The sequence below is a fragment of the Physella acuta genome, unplaced genomic scaffold (assembly GCF_028476545.2).
Source record: "Physella acuta isolate Inbredline_101_S28 unplaced genomic scaffold, ASM2847654v3 ptg002725l, whole genome shotgun sequence".
Lineage (NCBI taxonomy): Eukaryota > Metazoa > Mollusca > Gastropoda > Physidae > Physella > Physella acuta.
In genome coordinates this window covers 4,966-25,579 of record NW_026734154.1, presented here as the reverse complement: position 1 = coordinate 25,579, position 20,614 = coordinate 4,966, and the positions used below count along the sequence as shown (strand labels likewise).

The 20,614-nt window shown below is 35.4% G+C and overlaps 2 protein-coding genes across 3 annotated transcripts; both read right to left on the bottom strand.

Moving 5' to 3' along the window:
- Positions 1–1,215: 1,215 nt before the first annotated feature.
- Positions 1,216–5,756, bottom strand: LOC131934049 (uncharacterized). The gene is made up of 7 exons (XM_059290456.1): positions 5,431–5,756; positions 4,198–4,845; positions 3,568–3,662; positions 3,283–3,422; positions 2,884–2,944; positions 2,724–2,793; positions 1,216–1,891 (listed from the first exon to the last, which is right to left on the bottom strand). Exons 1-7 carry the CDS (start codon positions 5,533–5,535, stop codon positions 1,805–1,807), a joined length of 1,206 nt encoding a protein of 401 aa, XP_059146439.1. The 5' UTR covers positions 5,536–5,756; the 3' UTR covers positions 1,216–1,804.
- A 2,722-nt stretch (positions 5,757–8,478) lies between these two features.
- LOC131934052 (uncharacterized) lies at positions 8,479–13,958 on the bottom strand. Of its 2 annotated transcripts, none has more exons than XM_059290461.1 (7): positions 13,826–13,958; positions 11,852–12,220; positions 11,428–11,522; positions 10,789–10,931; positions 10,497–10,569; positions 9,579–9,648; positions 8,479–8,775 (listed from the first exon to the last, which is right to left on the bottom strand). In XM_059290461.1, exons 1-7 carry the CDS (start codon positions 13,922–13,924, stop codon positions 8,704–8,706), a joined length of 921 nt encoding a protein of 306 aa, XP_059146444.1. In that variant the 5' UTR covers positions 13,925–13,958; the 3' UTR covers positions 8,479–8,703. The 2 variants fall into 2 exon arrangements, with proteins under 2 accessions (XP_059146444.1, XP_059146445.1); XM_059290462.1 differs by lacking the exon at positions 13,826–13,958 and adding an exon at positions 12,964–13,090.
- Between the last annotated feature and the right edge of the window lie 6,656 nt (positions 13,959–20,614).

Genomic DNA, 20,614 nt, shown 5'->3' with positions numbered 1-20,614 from the left:
TCAATAAATTTGTTTAACAGCTCTGTGTACTGGTAAATGTCAATCTTTACTGTTGATAAATAAATGTAGGTGCTGTCCTACTTATATATTACATTGCCATCAAGTTATATAAATCAATACAGCCAATCATAGCAGCCGTGAAGAATTTTTTAAATAAAGATTAGATCCCAGGAGTGTGGTTTCAGGACAGTGTTGGTCACTTTAGATTGTTTTAGACGCAAATTATTTAAATTATTGTAGTGGTCACAGTAAAAGTAAGGTTTGAAATCCCCTTCTTTAGCAATGTTATCTCTTCTGGCTAATTAAAATTACCCAGGGTTTTTTCCACTTCAAATCCCTAATTAATATAAGAAAAACAAAGCTAAACATACAAATTGCAGCTAGTTTATTAAATCTCTCAATATTAGTATCACAAATAAAATGCAGTAATAATAAACTCAATAATACGTAAAGAGTCTTATTACATTGGGACAGGGTTATCTACCTAAGTTTTACTTAGTTGATCCATACAATTAAAACAACTTAAACAAAAAGCACAAGAATAAATAACTGATGATCAACAAATTTTTTGCTGTCAAAATTTATAGGGAAAAAACTATTTGCATATTTTACTACGTGTAAACTATTCTGAAAAAAAAAATACCAGTGATATTACAAAAATATTCACACAATAAAACTCTTGGATTATAAGAGCAAACAGAAATTAGACAAATGGGTTTCAAAATGTATTCAAAGCTTATATGGCACATGATGTTACCGAGCCATGATAAGCACCATTTGTTGAGGATTTTGTTACAATAATTTGTTCTGTTAATTATTTTGATTCAGTAGTCATTACTTTTATTATCAATCCAACAATCCATAAATGACATCACACTCGTAGGGGGGTCCGTAATTTTGTGACAGTGTGTGATGAGGAGGGGGGGGGGGGGTTCAGATGGTGGGACATCACATTTTTGCATTAACAAAAAGTAAAGTTTGAAAACAAATTCTAGCCGTTATTTTGCGTTTTAGAAAACTGTTTTGATAAATTGTAATAGGAATTGATAAAAATACTCTATGTTGAGAAAGTTCAGACAAGATTTTGGAAAAATATCAATGTTTTAAGAAAAATTCAACTGCAATTTTGAGGGGGGTCGTAGGCTGAGGTGTCACGTCATTTTAGGGGGGGGGGGGTCTGGCTTTTTGTGATGTGTGACGGAGGGGAGGGGGGGAGGTAAAAATCGTCAAAAAAAGCGTGACATCATTTATGGATGACCCCCAATTGATAAGAACAGGATATTTCATCTCAAGTTGAGCTTTTCAGAAAATCACATTTTCTCTACAATTATGTGCATTAGAATTTTTAACTGCTGAAACTGTACAAACAACCAGACCATTAATCAATGCATCTTAGAAATAATGCAACTGATTTTGAGAGGGAGGGGGAGGGAGGAGAGAGAGAGAGAAAAAATCTGATTACAAATAACTTAGGAAGTACAAATTCAACAAGTTTTTTGCATTCTATTTTTACATCTTGGATATATAAAACAAAACTCAACAACTTGTAATTTTAGATAAGTTTAGGTACAATTACTGTACAAAGAATTAAATACCCTTTTTAACACATTTCTAACATAATTTCATTAATTTGTTTTATCAATAACAATCACAGAGCAAAATATTTACAGAAGGTATCATTCTAACAATGCAACAAACACAGAAGTCTAGATATTAATATCTACAGTGTACCTTTTAAATCATGTCTAGTTTATTCACACACACCAAAGAAAAAGCTGGTTTTCTACATAAGAGCTGGACTGTCTTAACTGACTAATGGTTTAGCTGGGTTTAGCAGGCCCCTTAATTTCTCTGTCAATTTGTCTGGTTCTAATTCATGGTCAGGCATCATCTGAAATTAGCATAATTGGTTTTAAAAATGTTCTCAAAATGTAACAGCTTCAAGTTCATTGTAAGTTAAGACAGAACATATAAAATTGTAACGCTTAGGAAAACATTTCACTGCTTTTATGATGGGTTGATCGATAAGAATAGTGGTCAGCTATTAGGCCAAAGGTCTCAAATTTGGATTTTGTTATTGAGTCCACCCAGCTCTAATGAGTACCTGACTCACAATGGGGAAGTAAAGGTGGTGGAGACACCATCCTTTCATATGCCAAGGTCAAGAAATATGAACTCTACATCATCTGCACTGAGGATATTTAAGTCTGAAAGGGTAGCTTTTACATATGATTACTATTTTATATTCACGTTATGTTTATAATTATAATACTTTTTACATTGATATACAATGTAACTTATTTTCACACATACAAAATCAATTAGGCTTTAACATTGTGATGTACCTGAATTTTTATTTTAGACAATTTCTATAATATGACAGGGAAAAAAAAGATGTTTTATATATGGTTTTTAAAAAGTAGAATTTATTTTATTTTTAAATTGTGTGTCAATAATAGATAAAATATTGAAAGTTTGACACAAACTGAAATACTTTTATTTCTTGATAATTTTTGGTAGTTTCATTATATGTTTTTTAACTTTTTAAAAAAAAAAAAATACCCATATTTACTTTTTTGTCGTTTGCTAGTGATTAATATTTAATTTCCTAAATGAATTTTTTTTTAAAAATTTGTATCAAGTAGCCTGGTCTTTGAATAGGTAAACCCTATAACTAAAATAAACTGGTCAGTAAAAGTAAAGTAGACATTTTGGTTACTCACCCTATCTATTTTGTGTTTATGAACCAATCCATCTTTGCCGATGTGAAAGTAAGAAAATGCCTCAAACCACCTGTAAAAAAAGAACAGCCAATTTTTAAAATAAAATCTGGATATCAGATACACCAGAAGATGTATTGCAGTTTGAATAGTGTGTACTTACTCCCAGTCCTCTTTAGGAACTGACTTTTGCCAAAACTTTAAATACTGTATATGAGAAAGACCTGAGATACAAACAAAAAAAATAATAGTTAAAAATACTTTTTTTAACAAACGAAATCAAATTATTACAATTAGATTTTATAAAAAATAGACAAGAAAGCCAGTAAAATTTAAGTCCAGCTAGCTCTGTATAACTGATGAAAGGTAAAAAAATTCCAAATAGCTTGGTACTTAGCTAAACACATAAAAATTATGTATACACTTAAACTGTCTATAAGCCAAAAAGTCCTTAACCAGCCTCCAAAAATGAGTGAAACTAATCCCTTGTGATAAAATAGTGTACAATGTCTTTCTGTACATATCCAGATACTGACAGTAAAAAAAGAAATTCATTATTAACCCTTTAAACGCCAATGTATCCTAATCACTCCATTATTTTCCTGCGTTGTGACACTCAAGATTTCCATAGAAGTACTAGAATACTGAGCAACTGTTCGCAGTCGAAGCTTCGAAAGTTCAATTTTGTAAGCATTGATGCCACTGAAAGCAAAGTTAATATAATAATTATTTCATTGTCAATTTAGTAGAAATTCAAGATTTTTTTCTTCAATTTTAATTCAAGATTGTATCTGAGATTCCCATCATATTGAACTAGACCGTGTTACTGATATAAAATCTTACGCACATAGATGGTTTGTTATCACCAAATAGATTATTCTCCATCACAACATTTTTGTGCAAGAGCTCATAATTATGGTGGCCTTTAAAGAGCTTGAAAACCTGAAATTAAAGAATGTACAGAAAATTAGTACATGTGTTTATAGTTTTAATGGACTACTGCATGTCTTAATATTATAATAGACCTAATGGTAAATTAAAACTCAATATTTTCTTAAAAGTATGTTTCTTCTTTCTTCTTCAGCATTCTTAATTTTAATGTTGGAAGGGATTCCCTTTAACACAATTAAGTATTACATGTCAACTTGTTATGCGCATAATAGGCAGATTTCAGCCTGCTTTTCTTTTTGGATTTGTTTCCATAGCCTTTGTACAACCAAGAACAAACTACAAGGCAATAGTTGTTTGATTTTTGAGTTGTTTCTCCTAGATGGGTTGCTGTGCCCAGCTGTTGACCCTTATCTGCCCGAGGGTTTGAACTCAAAACTTTTCGATTAAGCAACCATCATCTTTACTGACTGGACCACACCAACCCTCATGTAGGTTTAGGGAAACTGATACAATATATATAATGTTTAAACTGTTGCATTTAGACTTACAAGCTCATAAATAATTCTTCAAAATTTTAATAACTTACAAGTTCTTCAACTTTAGATTTTGCATCATGCAACTGTGCAGGTGTTGGCCCATTCTTTGACTGACCATTGTTTTTAGAATTCCCACCAGAGGAACAATACCACTGGGTTTCGGGTTGGCCTTGAACAGGGGCTTTAGCAGAAAATGTTTGTAAACTATGATTATTGAGAATGACACTATGCAATGCTAGGGACTCTAAAGAAGGCATGGCCAGTCTGTTAGCAAGCAGACTGTAAGAATGGTGTGTTAGGACATCGACCGCCACTTTTTCTCTTGTGCTTATATCATCTGGATGCTTATTGAGGCCTGGCAGCTGTGGCTGAACAAGGATGTCATCGTTGGTTAGGTCAACTGATTTTATCAGTTGCATCAAAGAGCTTGGATCTTCTGAAGATCCATTACTGCCTTGCGGGGGCCTTGGAAATAAAATCTGAACAAGATCTTTATACGAGACAGGTAACGTCATTTCTGGGGCTGGCTGGTGCAGATGCTGGCAGCAATGATCTGATTCATTGTGTGATGTTAAGACGGGATAAGGATCATACATGGCACAGGCATTACTTTTATCATGTTGACAGAGGACTGCCCTCGTAATGCTGTCTGCTGTGCTTACAACAAGAGACTGGCTGATACTTCCCTCCAAACATGCCTGAAAAATTTATTTTAAAATGTAGTCTATATATTTTAATGCTCTTCTATAAAGATGTAATATGCAGTTGAGCTAATTAGGAATGATTGGTTGTGGGTTAGCCAAAAAGTTTTTTTTAAAAGTTTTTTTAATGCTAACTTCTAGCTGTTGTGTAAATTAAACGGGTGTAATTTATAAATTACTACTGGTTCTTTTTTTCAAAGATCATCTTTTGTATCTTCATATCATAACTAGGTAATGAGGAAGAGTCTTATTTTAATTTAACAGTTTCGGTTAGGCCTAGGCATTTTAAAACTATACTATTAAATTAAAGGGTTGAATCTAAATATCATCCGACATGGTCATAGTAACTGAGTGAGTCGTAGACAGTCATAGTAAGAAAATTAATTTTAAAATTATTAGTGTGAGCCTAAAAAAATATGTCAAATGATGTAAATCTAGGGCCTATTTGTAAAATCTAAAAAAGTCTAGCCCTAGCCTAAATGTAAAAAATTGTGATTTATTTGGGCCTGATTGCTGACTGAATTGAATTTACAGTCACCGTGGTCACTCGCTCACTTCCTTAATTGTAATTCTACGACTTACATTTTTTGTTTGATCACCTTCGCTGACTCGTGTCGAAAATCCTAGAGTTTTTGTGGGTGGAATAAATCTTAGCGTGTGACTAAATTTTCGAAAATGGAAAGCCATTTTAAAATAATTAAAAGCTATGTAATATTACTTAGGCCTAAACAATGCTTTGTAAATTGCAAGATTAGGCCTACATACTTGGATATGTATTAAAAACAAGTAGGCTTAACTCAAGTTTAACGATATAATATAATATAGAGATCGTGTCTAGATCTAGATTAGCAAGATTAATTATAATAGAGAATCGAAACGTAAGACTGAAAGCGGAACTAGACTAGAGATCATCTAGAATTCCACAGCAGTACTGGGACTTGACGTAAAAAGTTTAATTTGTTTAGCAGGACAACGAAATTATGCGCCCTGCGCCTTGTGTATGCAAATAGATCTATATTTGTAATGCGCAAAACATCTAATGGAAAATTTTAATATAAAACACAGCCATATAAAAAATTAATACATTATTTGTTAATATTAATGTTATTTTTACTCAGCGTAGCTTTAGTAGAAAATAAAAGTAAATTATGATACGCGTATTTTTAACGTATTCTGTACAAATCAGCATCACACAAAAAGCAAAGTGTAATTTTCCGAACAGCCGAGGACTTAATATTTATAATCTAAATAAAGCACGTTAGTAATACTAATAGTACACTTCATTTGCCCGTTACCGCAAATGTGTTCTAGTGCAGGGGCGTGGGGGGGGGCGTCTAAAATGACGTCACACCCCTGGGATGCGGGGGGGGGGGGGGTCGGAATTGTGTGACGAATGAGAGGAGGGGGGTTAGAAAGTGTGATTGTGATGACACACTTTTTGCATTTTAAAAGGTAATGCTAGAACAGAGGCATAGCGAGGGGGGGTGCGGACCGCACAGGGTGACACCATTTAGGGGGGTGACACCAAGGCAAAAAATAGCAGAATATATAGAGAAAAATGATCATTCCACTTAATTAAGTGATTACTTTGAGTGTTAAATAGTCTTTTAAGAGGTGCAAAGTGAAAGTTTGAAGGGGGTGCAAATTGAAAGTTTGAGGGGGTGCCACTCCGGGTGACACCCGAGCTCGCTACGCCACTGTGCTAGAAAGTAAATTTTAGTCGTTATTTTGCGTTTTTTAAATAGATTTTTTTTTTTGTGAGCTGCCTACTCAATGAAAACTACAAAGAAATAGTTGCAGTTTATGTTTTAAAAATATTAACTGCAATTTTGAGGAGAATTGTAGGATGTGATGTCATTTTAGGGGGAGGGGGTCTGGTTATTTGTGATTTGAGAATGGGTTGGGGGTTAAAAATTGCTCTTTAAAAGAAGCAACATCATTTGTGGATAACCCCTCAAACGAGTGTATGGGAAATGTTTCTTCTGTTGTTAGTATTCAATAAAGTAAAACAACAACTTTTTTAAAACTAGATCTACAATGTTTAATATTTTATTAAACCAAACACTCTTTAAAGTGTATTGGTTTTGTCTTATTTTCTTGTTAATGCAAAGTATGATTAATCTTTACATTTCATTCAATAAGTGAAAATTTAACCAACATTCAAATTATTTTTTTAAAAGAATGTGATCTTTCTAACATTCATGAAAGAAACCACAGGATGTCTGCCATGGTTATGCACGCTCAAGAGGGTTACATGATGAAAGGTTTATTTCAATCACTTCTCTCTATGGGGGGAGGGGGCATCTAAAATTTCCAGGGAGGGGGCAGGCAAGTATTAAATATTTGAAACAAGTTGTAGCTACCCTTGCACATGGGGAGGGGGGGGGGGGGAGAAGGGCACTGGAAACATTTGGTATAAGGGACTAAGTTAAAGAAGGCTGTATAGTATTAATTCACTATATATTTTCAATATAATTTTTTCTTTTCCTATTTCATCCAGGGTGGGGGGGGGGGGATGTGCCCCAGTGTGTAGTTGTTTTATAGAGAAGGTTTTTTGTAGCCAGCTTGCATCTGGTAAATACTTTTTTAATTGGTTTACCTTTAAGAATAGGTTTTTGGTATTAAAGTATTCCAACATCCAGAATAGAGAAAAGGTGATATGAAATTATGAATATAATTTTTCCAATTAATATTTTGAAATATATGCAATTTCTAAAATAATTTTTTTTCAAATTAACATAAAATAGAAAAGAAAATTAAAGGCAACATCTGTTAAGTCTATAATAATTGCTTTATTTTAGAATAAATAAAAATGTACATATAATGTTTAATTAAATCTATATATATATATATATATATATATGTAAGCCCTGCTAGGGGGGGATACCTTTAAAATCTATCTACCCTTCCCTAGGCTTATCTATTACTACTGTCCGGTCAGTGCAAGCCCGGCTAAACCCAGACTGGTTAATAACCTAACCTTAGTCTAAATTAAAAACAAAAAAACTTTTACAATTTAATAAAATTTATTTCATGGAACCAATGAAAATATAAAAAAATGGAAAAACTACTGAATACACAAAACAGACAAAACAAAACCAAACAAAACAGTTTATATACAACAAAACATTACGTTCGACCATTCGCTGGTGTTGCACCGACTTATGATGTCTAGGATGGTCCAGGCCCTGACACACAGAAACCTCCCTTCATCCATTCTCGACATCCAAAAGTCCACACCAAACAAAACACTACGTAAAACCAGTACGTACAATACCTTACGTACAACACATTACGTAGAAAACAATACGTACACAACAAACTTTTTAAATCAAACAAAACAATTCATATATAACAAAACACCCAGCCAAGTTGCCCAAGCAACCTCACTCCAACGCACAAAGCGCGACCACAGAAGCTGACCTGACCTACATTCTGGCGGTCAAAAAAAAAAGAAATTATCCGAGTGGTCAGTTTATATACTGACCGCTTCGGACGGAAGGGGGACCCCGTGGCCTGTTCCCCATTGGACCACCATGCACTCCCAGATTCGCAACAAATAAAATAATACAAAATAAATAATCCATTCACCCGCTCACATATATATATATATATATATATATATATATATATATATATATATCATATAGACCTACTGTACAATTACATTAGCAAATACTTCACATCAAATACAAACATGTCACTTGTTTTTCTCAATCAAAATAAGTGACAAATGAAAAACATTTCAGTAAATGTAAAAAACAATCTTAGCATTAGCCTTTTCATTGGAGTCTTTAAAATGTCATTGGGTTAGCAGCAATAAGAATATCCAATGAATTTTTACATTAACTATCATCATTCCTTAAGACCGAGATTTATCTGCGAAATAGTCTTATCCTGGCTGTCAATTTTCTTGTGAGGTGCAGCCTGAAAATCAACATTAAATATGTAACATAACATTTTAAAAATTAAGATCAATAAACATTTTTTTTAATTCCATTTTTTTCTCTTTTAATTGACAAAGGTCTATATTTTCTAAAGTAATTTTTCTTGAAACTTTATAATTTTTATATATTTTGCCATTATTACGCAACAATTTTATAACACCAAGTCCTGAATTTAGAAAAAACAAGAAAAAAAAAACCTTTAAAGCCTTGTTGTGAATAATGGAGAGAAGTGATATATTTATTCTCAAAGCGGTTCTGACCTCTCACACCATTGTATTATTGTACACAACTGGTTACATTGCCATAACCCTCTAGTGTAAACTAATTGACTACGCAGGGGATTGTACCATGGTTTGAATGTTGTGCTGAGTACTACCAAAGGCATTTTAAATTTATAGCATTTTTTCTAAATGGATGCAAACACTTGTCACAAGTTTTCTGAATTTTCGTTTATCATTTTTTAAATTGATTAATTTAGGTTCCAGACTTGTTTTTAAACCAGCCCCAAAGCCAGTGATTTTCATAATTTTTTAATCAGAAATACGGTTTTAATACTCCATACATTCTCCGGACTTGCAAGAGGCCATATGAACCCCTGCTGATGTATATTCAAGTAATACACACAAAAGGAAAAGCTGAGTGGGAGAACAAGATCCAGTAAAAGATTTAAGAAATACACAACATTTCAGAAGCTAGATTTTACAAAGTGTTATGTGACATAAGATGTTTCATTTTTAGCCTTCAATTTTCGAACCAAAGAATTATATTTAAAAATATACCCACTTTGTCAAGTCTGTGTTTAGAGATGAATCCATCATCACCGATGTGAAAATATGAGACGCCATGCAGTAATCTTTCAAATGAAATGGAAAATGTATGAGTATTTTTAGTATGTATCAATATCATCAGTTATTATATGAAAAATTAAATTTCATATGTAATGTAAAATCATGGGGGTGCGGTCAGATGATAGACAGAGTTTCTTCCAGGCATGAAATGAAATTTATATAGAAAATATATACTTTTAACAGTGTCCGCCCCCCGAAGAAAGTCTACCCCCCCCCCCCAGGAGAAAAAAGTCTGGAAGAAACACTGATGATAGAGCATATGAATGTAAGCTCAAAAGTCTTCAGTTCAGATCACCAGATCAAGGTTGTAGGACATCCTTAAGTCCACCCAGCTCGGATGGGTACCTGACTCACATTCAGGAAACTAAGATGGCTAGTCATAGTGCTGACTACACTATCCCTCAGCATGCCGAGGTCATTGAAACAGATGAACTCTACTTTATCTGCCCCATACATCTTGGGCATGAATGGGAAAAGATGAATGTTACATATTTTACATATTGCAGAATGTCAAACTGATATAGATTATAATTTTCTAATACCTGAGTTAACAATAAGCTATACACAGAAGAATGACGGTGTACGCGGATCAATTCTGGACATGTGTTAATTATAAAAGTGAAGGCAATAAATAAAAATGACGCCACAAATAGTTTTTTCAATACCAGAGTTTTCAAGCTTTTGTGTTAATTCCTCAACTTTTTCAGAAACATAAAAAAAACCAATAATAGTGTGATAATAGTGTGAGTAGAGGACAAATGATTAGTGTGCACACTTTACACAACTATGTTCTCCAAAAGACAAAGCTATTTATAAGAGACAAAATTGTATCAATTATAAGAATTTTACTCACTCAGTAAAATCTTTTTTTGAGGCCTGAAAATTAAAGTTCTGCCAAAACTTAAAAACACTGTTTTGAGGAACCCCTGCACAAATAGTAAAAAAAAAAATTTCATAAAGGAAATCTGCTACATGTTTGAAAAAAAAATATATATATTTTTAAAAATTTTATTGCTTTTTTTTTTGTTGATTAATTAATTTATATGGAATTTTTTTTAAACATCAAAATCCTGTCTTAGAATAAATGGAAAAAACTATGCTGTGTATGATGAACTTAAACTTGTTGACAGGACCAGAACACTTACCCATCATTTTCCAGTACACCAAAAACACATTTTTATCTGATTCAGAAACCTCACTGTCTTTAACCTCAATTGTTATTTTTGTGTGGTGAGAGTGAAATTTGAGTCTGATTCTTAGTAGTTCAATAGCATAGGCAAACACGCCACTGAAAAGAAAAAATGTTTTGAAGAGATTACAATTCAGATAACACAGCTGTCCAACCTACTAATATGAAAATAATACTGTTAAAAATTAATAAATCAAATACATTCTTAAAAAAGAACCACTTCTTTAGGAGCTGTCTTATGTGGTGATGTAATGTGTATGAAATGTGAATACGTGGAATGGATCACTGTGTGTGTGTATGTATGTATCATGTAGCGAGACGCGAGGCCGGGTGTGTTGACGTGTATGTTGTTGTACAGATGAACAAGGGTACAAGGGAAGCGACTGGTCGAGTGACAGCGGTTGTGTTGTGAGCGAGAGAAAGGTGGTGTGTAGTAATGATGTAGGAATGAATGCGGAGAACAGTGGTAGGTTGGAGTGAAAGCAAACAGGTTGATTGACGCGTATTTGAGGAGAAATAAAAGAGACTGTGATACCTAGCCTCAATTGTGTTGGTTTGTGTATTCTATGAGATTCATGACACCCTCACATCTTACCTGCTTGTTTTTTCTTCACCAAATAAATTGTTTTCTAAAACAATATCCTTACGCATGAGACTATATTCGTGTTGGCTATTAAACATAGTAGAAACCTGAGAAAAGATTTTAAAATTTAAACAAATTTGAAATTATGTTTTTAAATGTTACAAATTTTTAAAAATTCTCTTTCCAGCCATAATGAAATAAAAGACAGACAAGATGGTGGCAAAAGTATTGTGTGTCGATGAACATGGATTACACCACATCATATATTTAAACTTTTCAAAAACTACTGTGTTATCTTATTACTACCATAATATAATAAGCAGATTGCCTCAAATTTTAAAATGTAAATTTATAAATAAAACATTTTAAGATTTATACAGTTGAAATTAATAATTAATTAGTAAGTGACTATATTTTATTAAACAAAAATACCCACTAAATTAGTTAAATGTAGTTTCATTTCAGGTGAAGGCCATTCTTCTCTATTACTCTTAGATTTTTGTGAATGCGTTTCGCTGTTGTCAGTAGAAATATTCAGCGTGTGGTCTTGTGCGTACGTCCTTACAACAATGCTGTTATAGCTCGAGCTTGCTGTTGTGCTGTTAGTATAACTGGACTTATCTCCAAATGGTTGTGTGCAAATCAACAGCTTGGGTATTAACTGGCTATGCTTATACAAACCACTAATGCATAACATAGGTTTTAATAAGGTTGATGAAGCTGTACATTTTTCTTCTCTCTTGTAGTTGTAGTTTAATGCTGGAGAGTGTTTAGACAATGCACTAAGACTTGAATACTGACATCTCTGTAAACAAAGATAAAAAGCTGTGTGATTATTTGAAACAGGTTTTTTTTTAAAATATGTATATTGTTCATTTTGATTAACTACATCACTAATACTAGCAAGCAATGACAACAAGCCCTAAATAATAATAAAACTAATTGCTAATAAAATAATAACTAACTGCAAACACTAAACCAAAGTATACATTTTTATGTAGGGGCAAGTGTGTGCATGTGGCATGAACATCAGGGGGGTAGTATTGATGCTCGGAGGGACAGGAATTTTTATAGAATGGCCTAATATCTCCTTGCATACTTTTATCTCTGTACATACTATAAATCGATAATTTATATTTCATCCAATTTCATTCCATGGACTAGAAATGTCCTCTAGTTTTTTCGTACTTATTTGTAATTTAAAAAAAAGTAAAATTCTCTTTTTGAACCTGACTGTCCATGGGGCAAGTGAAGTAGAGTTCACCTGTTTTTGTGACCTCAGCTAATGAAGGGATAGTGTGTTCAGCACTATGCCCCAAACAACTTTACTTTCCCTAATAGTAATATGGGTTAGGTACCCATCAGAGTAGTATCGACTCAGGGACGTTCCACTGACTTAAAACCAGATTCGAACACAAACTTTTCATGTTAGCAGTAATAGCAGTCTAGCATTAGACCATGCCATCCAATTGTAATATATTACAGGGGATTTCCTCCAACACAATTAAGTATTGTCAACACTTTTACGCCATAAGGTGCCAGACTGACTTCAGCCTGCTTAAGTTAATTGCTGGATTTGCTTCCATTGCCTTTGTCTACCCAAGAACAATCTGGAAGGATGGGTAGCTGTCTCCAGCTGACAAGCATTATCTGAAAAGGGGTTCCGAACTCTGATCAGCCATCATTTTCTCTTCCACATGATCACTCCATCCGCCTAATTTTCTTAAGATAATATATAATTCTAGCTAGATCTTGAAATACAGTATAATAATAATAATAAGCCTTTATACTTTATCATGAATGAAAATGTTTCATTTTAAAAATTTATTTTAAATAAAACGACTACGATTAGCCTACTCTTTTGACTTCTATTCTACTGTTACACTAATTACTTAGGCCTAATATAGGCCTAAATAATGTGCCGCTGTATCAGTGTATGTCAATTGTAGTGTAGCAGCACTATATAGTATATAGTCAATATAGATTAGTTAACTATAGTGGCTCAGCAAGTGTAGGTAGATGGAGACTGGAGAGTGCATGTAAGAGCAGTAGACTGTATGTATTGTAGATTAACTGTAGTGTTGTCATAGTCAGTGGAGTGGAGTGTACAGTCACCAGTGTCTAGTGTCTACTAACTAGATTCTAAGTAGTATAAATGTAGTCGTCTAGCAGCAGTAGTTGAGTGTACTGCTACTAATAATCAATAAGTAAAGTAACTTAGGTAAGTAGTTGTTGTGTAGTACTTGTAGGCTAGTCAAAACTGCTTCTAGATTCTAGATCTAGATTCTAGATCTATTTTGAATTTTGTTTAAGTATGAAAAAAATAAAAAGTATTGTCTTGAGTGGGAGTAGGACGGACGGTGATTTAAAACATTAAATGATAAAATGTTTAATTTTTTTGTAGGCATACCAAGCTTTTCAAAGCAAAGTATGGACAATCTTTGGAAATTAATTTTAGATAAAGCGCAGATGTGGGATTAGATCGATAAGCCAGGCTGTGTAATGCCATTTGAATTTTTTCGTGATCATCAACCTCCAGAAAGGTTTTTTTTTTATAACGAAAGTGAAACAGGAAGCGGATATTAACGAATCAAGGACTGTGTAAAATCCTAATATATAAATCCCCACGTTCGCACATCTCTCTCTCTCTCTCTTTCTCTGTCCGCAAAAAGTTTTCGCCGGACATCACGTCAGAATCGGCAGCGATATATCGAGAACTTTTTACGGACTTTTGTTGAAAATAATATGTTAGATGTTTTAAATGTATAACCACAATTTTACTTAAAGAAGAAAAATAAAAATTTAAGGCGTATTCGAATGTAGAGAAACAGTATTATTTATGCAACCGGAAAAGCATTAATGGATGTGAAAAAGAACGCATAAAACTGTGACGTCACTATTGCTTATACATTAACTAATGACGTCATCTGCTGTGTTTTGAATAAAAAGAAATGAACTATTTCATTCAAATTTGATTTAGATCTACGTACACTATGAAATGTATACAATACAATTTTTTCCGGCCTAAACTCATAAAATTTATTTTATTTATTTGGATTCTAGATCTAAATCTACAAATCTACGCAATAACTAGATCTAGATTTCTAGATCGAGACGTAGACGCTAAGATCTAGATTTAGACTCTAACTTCTCTAGAATCTATTCCAAAAATAAATTTCTATATTAGGACTAAACTATTTCAAGACATAATTATTTTATACAAAGTCTTTGTTTGGAACTGGCTAATTTGGGATAAAAAAAAATTAATTTGAAAGAATAGGCATATTCGCGTAAGTTAAGATTTTAAAATACGTCTTTTATCCTCCGTGTTGTCTAAGGTGCCTATATAGCGGAGATGATAGTGTACTTAAACTCACGCAGGTGGTGCGAGTTCGAGACGCACCAAGTCACCTTGGTTAATCTATTTTTTTATATTTTGCTCGGGCTAAACTTTAAAAAAATTTAATTAGTATTCTAGATCTAGATCTAGATCTAGATGATCTAGATCTACGGAGAAACTAGACTTACACAGATGTAGACCCTACCTAGATCTAGAATCTTTATCAAACAATACATTTCTATACTAAAGTATTTCAGGCCTTAATTACTTTATTGAAATCTTTGTTTATCTATGCCATTTGCTAATCTCTATAATATATAAAGCAAAGTTGTCGGGTGCACGATAGGGCACTTCCCGGCGCCGCAGGCGCTTCAAATTTGGCAGGATCTTGCCTTGCCTTGGGGCGTCAGAACACGGGGGCCGGTTGGCCGAAAAGTCTACGATGATGGGGTCAAAACTGACCTCGACTGACCGGCGCCTTATATGAGCTATAAATCGAAAAAAAATGTCCACGGAGGAACCTCTTCATAACTCCTGAGGTCGTAGACCGACCCTCGGGCGAATTAATTAAGCATTCAAATTCTCAATGTTTTCGAAAGCCTAAGCAAAGCTGGGCAGCATGCCTAGTAATAAAATATATATCAACAAAACAATCAAATGAAAATCAAGGTTCATCAAACTTTGGTGTGTTCATTAGAACACTCAAGCAGTAGCGTAGCGGGGGGGGGGGGGGGGGGGGACCGGGCGCCCACCTTAGGGGGCGCCAAAATGGGTTGGAAAAATAAATTGAAAGGTTGAGAGGGTGCAAATCGAAAATTTGAGGGTGGGGTGCAAATGGAAATCTTGAGGGGGGGGGGTGCAAATCGAAAAGTGTGTCCCCGGGTCGCCACGCCTCTGCACTCAAGGGAATGGTTCTGTAAAAAAAAATCAGTTACAGTCGCTCACTAAATTGAACCAGGCGTGTCCGACGGCGCCCTGGTAGCGTGCGATTTGGCTGCGAACAAAAACTTCAGTTTCGGCCTCCAAAGGCTCACATGGTCCACTGAGGGCTCTGTAATACGTTTTATTTTAATAATAATAAAAATTAACCAAGGTTAGATTATTAACTGGGATGTTTCTTTTTGTCCGTAAAAAAAAAGCCAAACAATTTCGTCACTTTGCGAATGATGCAATTAACATCTATTTTTAGACGATCCAATCAGAAATTGAGATCGAGCATCTAATAATAGACAATTAGTAATGCTAACATATTGCATCAGTCACACTGATGTTTAAAACACGTCAAATATTTTTTTTTACGTGTTGAAGAAAAAATCCTGTTCATCTGTGTCACCTTAGCGAATGACGCAATCAGCATCATTGTTAACAGGATGCTATTTTGGCACTTTGTGTTATCCTATGAGCACGATGGCGCCTATGTTAGTTTTAAGTAGCCATGGGCCGTACGCGGTACCTCTGAGGTAGCGTAATTGGGTGCTCCCGAGAGTGCCACTCTACGTCCGTGACACATGGGTGGTCACCGAAGTATGTTCTACCTCATTATTTCTGTGAGTGATTAACGTACACTCAAGGTTCTCACGCCATTTTAAACAGAACACACCAAACAGTTTCAAAACCTACTGACGTATACTGACGAGGGCGCACTTTGCGTAACGGAAGTATATTTGGCAAAGTGACGTTATACATAAAGTGAGAGGGATTTCAGGCATACTTTCGAAGGTGGTTGGGGGGGGGGTGTGGGTCTATCGCTCGTCCCCCGAACAAAATAGAATTTATATAGAAAATATATAAAAAATTTAAGTACTTTAATTTTTAAAAATTTACAATACAGTTGCATGACTAAAAACCATTGCGCACATAATGAACGTGATAAAAGCTTGTAATAACACTTTTTCAATTTAGAAATTAATTCGTGTGTCTCCTTGGAGGCCCGCGCCCTGAGTGCGAATATTGCTTCAGTCTTGCGCGTCACGGGGTTTGCGTGTCTTCTCCTTCTTCCAGCGACTAGTTTCTCACGTGTCTTCCGATCAGCGACTAGTTTCTCACGTGTCTTCCGATCAGCGACTAGTTTCTCACGTGTCTTCCGATCAGCGACTAGTTTCTCACGTGTCTTCCGATCAGCGACTAGTTTCTCACGTGTCTTCCGACCAGCGACTAGTTTCTCATGTGTCTTCCGATCAGCGACTAGTTTCTCACGTGTCTTCCGATCAGCGACTAGTTTCTCATGTGTCTTCCGATCAGCGACTAGTTTCTCATGTGTCTTCCGATCAGCGACTAGTTTCTCATGTGTCTTCCGATCAGCGACTAGTTTCTCACGTGTCTTCCGATCAGCGACTAGTTTGATTACGTGTCCTAGTTAATTTTTCAACTAGGCGCAAAGGTTTAGTCTTCGCCACTGTTTAACTAGGCGCAAAGGTTTAGTCTTCGCCACTGTCTAACTAGGCGCAAAGGTTTAGTCTTCGCCACTGTCTAACTAGGCGCAAAGGTTTAGTCTTCGCCACTGTCTAACTAGGCGCAAAGGTTTAGTCTTCGCCACTGTCTAACTAGGCGCAAAGGTTTAGTCTTCGCCACTGTCTAACTAGGCGCAAAGGTTTAGTCTTCGCCACTGTCTAACTAGGCGCAAAGGTTTAGTCTTCGCCACTGTTTAACTAGGCGCAAAGGTTTAGTCTTCGCCACTGTCTAACTAGGCGCAAAGGTTTAGTCTTCGCCACTGTCTAACTAGGCGCAAAGGTTTAGTCTTCGCCACTGTCTAACTAGGCGCAAAGGTTTAGTCTTCGCCACTGTCTAACTAGGCGCAAAGGTTTAGTCTTCGCCACTGTTTAACTAGGCGCAAAGGTTTAGTCTTCGCCACTGTTTAACTAGGCGCAAAGGTTTAGTCTTCGCCACTGTTTAACTAGGCGCAAAGGTTTAGACTTCGCCACTGTCTAACTAGGCGCAAAGGTTTAGTCTTCGCCACTGTTTAACTAGACCAGGGGTCGGCAACCTGCGGTTCGCGAGCCGCATGCGGCTCTTTTGATATCAAGATGCGGCTCTCCAGCTCCTTGAACAAATACTAATACTCTTTAAAAAAAAAATTGAAATTAAAAAATGTTAGTGGCTCTTTAAAACCAGGGAAATTTTGAAAATTGTAACTTTTGGCTCTTCCGCTTCAAAAGGTTGCCGACCCCTGAACTAGACGCATAGGCTTAGTCTTCACCTATCCAATATATAAAAGCCCATATTCGCAATTTTCTCTCTCTGTCCGCAAAATATTTTCACAGCTTATCATATATCTTCAGCGATATATGAAGAACTTGATACGGATTTTTGTTGAAAATAATATGTGAGATGTTTTAAATGTATAAACAAAACTTTATTTAAAGAAGAAAATAAAAAATAAAGGCATATTCGAATGAAGAAAAACAATTTTAATTATGCAACCGGAAAACTGTTTATAGTTGTAACAAGAACACAATTGACAATGACGTAACAAATGAAAGAACACAAAACTAGTTGCGTCATCTTCCGATTTTAGAATATTAAAGAAATGAACGATTACATTCAAATTCGATTTGAAGATTGTAAATGTTAGGCCTAAAGTGAGAATATAAACTCAAATGAAATATAACAAAAATGAAAATAAGTTCAAATTAATAAAACGTTTTATATATTGCATTTATAATGCTAAGTTGCGAGCTATACCTCATTGAATCATTAGCATAGGTTGAAGCAATCACCTGCAATCTTCGGTTCAGCTGAACTTATTTGTTCTTTAAAGCTCCTGGTTGATTAACTCCAGCTAGATGACGTTTCACTTCGATTTCGATGTGATCTTGTTCCAGACGAAACTGGTTGATCAATTTATAAACAGAAGGTTGATTGCAATCTACCGTTTGTTGGAATGACAGTTGTTTGTACGGGGTAGATTTTCAGCGATTATGGAAATTCCAAATAGCAATAGCGAAGCGCAACGTTCTGCGGATTTGGGTATGGCAGCTGCTTGCGTTTTCTCTGTCTTTCTATTGCACGTTGTGAAGCGACGTATGCCGGCAAATGATGTGCTACTTCCATCGAAATTCCTGCTCTGGCTTGTTGTATAATCCGCCTTGGTTTTTCCACCCCTTCCACTACCAGTATAGCCGAAACAACTTTCGCTGCTTCGTTTTTAGCCGGATCAGGAGCGTGATTGTGTTCCGATGAAAACAGAACAACATCGTTCAGCATTTTCATACGTCCTCGGCAGCCATCTTCCTTGCAGCATCTCCATGTCGTACTTCCATCAGCATTTGATCTGTCCTTTCGATATCTGTAGCCTTCGACCAATATAATAGCTTTCCCTTTCTGTTATTCGATCTTCTCTATGTTACTTGGGTTAGAAATATTTTCAAACCGCATTCATAACATATTAATCATAATATATAAATAAACACATGTCGTTTTATCGTACCGCATTTTATTTAATTAAAACAAGTGTTAATAATGTCATATTCATTTAGCGTACATGTGTTTTTCTGAATTGACTGCGCTCTTATGTCGGCGCTCTTTAGTCGTGCGCTCTTTTGTTGTGCGCTCTTTTGCCTATAATTTAATTTAAATATATGCCACATACGTGTACATGTATGTTTATAAGCTTTAATTACCGCAGTCGTAATGGTAACGATGTTTATTTAGTTTCTTAATAATATAGTTAGAAGTAGCATTGTTTTCTCTAAAGTTAGCAAGTTTACGTCATGGTGTCACCCCAACCCCTTTGTAATAATTGTCGATTTTGTACCTAAAAGACTATATAACTTTCATTAATTATTAATTGAAGTGTCTAAAAAAGCATTTTTCTTCTGTAACTTTTGCTATTTTTTTCCTTAGTGTCACCCCCCCCCTAAATGGTGTCACCCAGTGCAGCCCGCACCCCCCGCCCCGCACTCGCTACGCCTCTGCATGGAAGTTCCATGAACGTTAAAAAAGCAAGTTCACAGACGTTTGATAAATTGATTGTCGTAAAAGTTGCTACTTTTTTGTGGGCTTCAATTCATTACCCGGCATGCCAGAAGAGATATGACCCTATGAGCCTCATTCTGACAGTAATGGATCAGGGGCGTAATTAAAATAACTGGAAAATTAATAGGACACGATTTTATTTTTATCGAAGGCCTTGATGTCATATTTTTTAGTTAATTTAAAAATAGTTTGTACAAAAAGTAAAGTTCGTTCGCGTGAACTATAGAGAATGTAATGTACTTTTATGAGTTAGAAGTGATAATATACGAGAATAGAGTCGGACGTATAAAGTTATAAGCAGAGTCGTAGCGAGGGGGGGGGGGGGGCGGGGGTACATATGTCCCCGGGCTCCGACCCTAGGGGGCGCCGAAATGGGTTGGGAAAAAAATGCAGTTTTGCATTATAAATATACTAGGCATGCTGCCCAGCTTCGCTTAGGCTTTCGAAAACATTGAGAATTTGCATGCTTAATTAATTCGCCCGAGGGTCGGTCTACGACCTCAAGAGTTATGAAGAGGTTCCTCCGTGGACATTTTTTTTCGATTTATAGCTCATATAAGGTACCGGTCAGTCGAGGTCAGTTTTGACCCCCTCATCGTAGACTTTTCGGCCAACCGGCCCCCGTGTTCTGTCGCCCCAAGGCAAGATCCTGCCAAATTTGAAGCGCCTGCGGCGCCGGGAAGTGCCCTATCGGACACCCGACAATCTAGATCTAGATTCCTAAAAGAATTTTTTTTTTAAGTTTAGCCCGAGCATAATAATAAAAAAATATATGAACCAAGTTAACTTGGTGTGTCTCGAACCCGCACAACCTGCGTGGTTTATAGTACACTAACATCTCCGCTATTTAGGCACCTTATAAATTACGGAGAATGAAACACGTAT